At 61.9% G+C, this 586-nt stretch overlaps 1 protein-coding gene across 1 annotated transcript in view; it reads left to right on the top strand.

Annotated features, from left to right (window-relative positions):
* CDC42BPB (CDC42 binding protein kinase beta) overlaps positions 1–586 on the top strand; it is a 54,807-nt gene that overhangs the window by 50,396 nt on the left and 3,825 nt on the right. Inside the window, exon 34 of the mRNA XM_015562796.1 lies at positions 61–258. Coding sequence (XP_015418282.1) covers positions 61–258 — 198 coding nt within the window. The remainder of the gene's footprint in view (positions 1–60; positions 259–586) is intronic.

Genomic DNA, 586 nt, shown 5'->3' on the forward strand with positions numbered 1-586 from the left:
GCGGCCAGGGCAGAGCCCGACTGCTCACGGTCGTGAATCCCAAAATGCCTTCTTCCCCAGGGAGATGCTTAGAGACCCAGAATTGAGATCCAGGATGATCTCCAACCCGACCAACTTCAACCACGTGGCCCACATGGGCCCGGGCGACGGGATGCAGGTGCTCATGGACTTGCCCCTGGTGAGTCTCGGGGGCATGCTCCCGTCCCCTCCTGCCGCAGGGGGGCCCCCACCCTGCCGGCCTTTCTTCACTCTGCTCTGAGCAGACCTGGAGCTCCTGGCCCAGCCTCGGGCGGTGAGCCAGCGCCCGTCGCTGCAGCCCTGGCCGGGGCCACGTAATTTGCTCCGTGACTGTTAATGTTTCATGACAGACCTGGCTGTCGAAGATGGTTTCTGAATAACGCCTCACTGTGAGCAGGTCCCATTTTTCCTCTTCACTCTGAAAGCTGGGTTTTCTGTCGGAGTCAGTGTGGTCTAAAATCACAGCTGCCGACTCTTGGCTCAGAGCTTGGCTGGCGTCACCGCAGAGCTTTCCCGGCCGTTTTCCTCACGGAGGGCCCGGCCCGGCCCTGGTCGCCCTGCAGGCTTC

Source organism: Myotis davidii, unplaced genomic scaffold, assembly GCF_000327345.1.
Source record: "Myotis davidii unplaced genomic scaffold, ASM32734v1 scaffold2798, whole genome shotgun sequence".
Lineage (NCBI taxonomy): Eukaryota > Metazoa > Chordata > Mammalia > Chiroptera > Vespertilionidae > Myotis > Myotis davidii.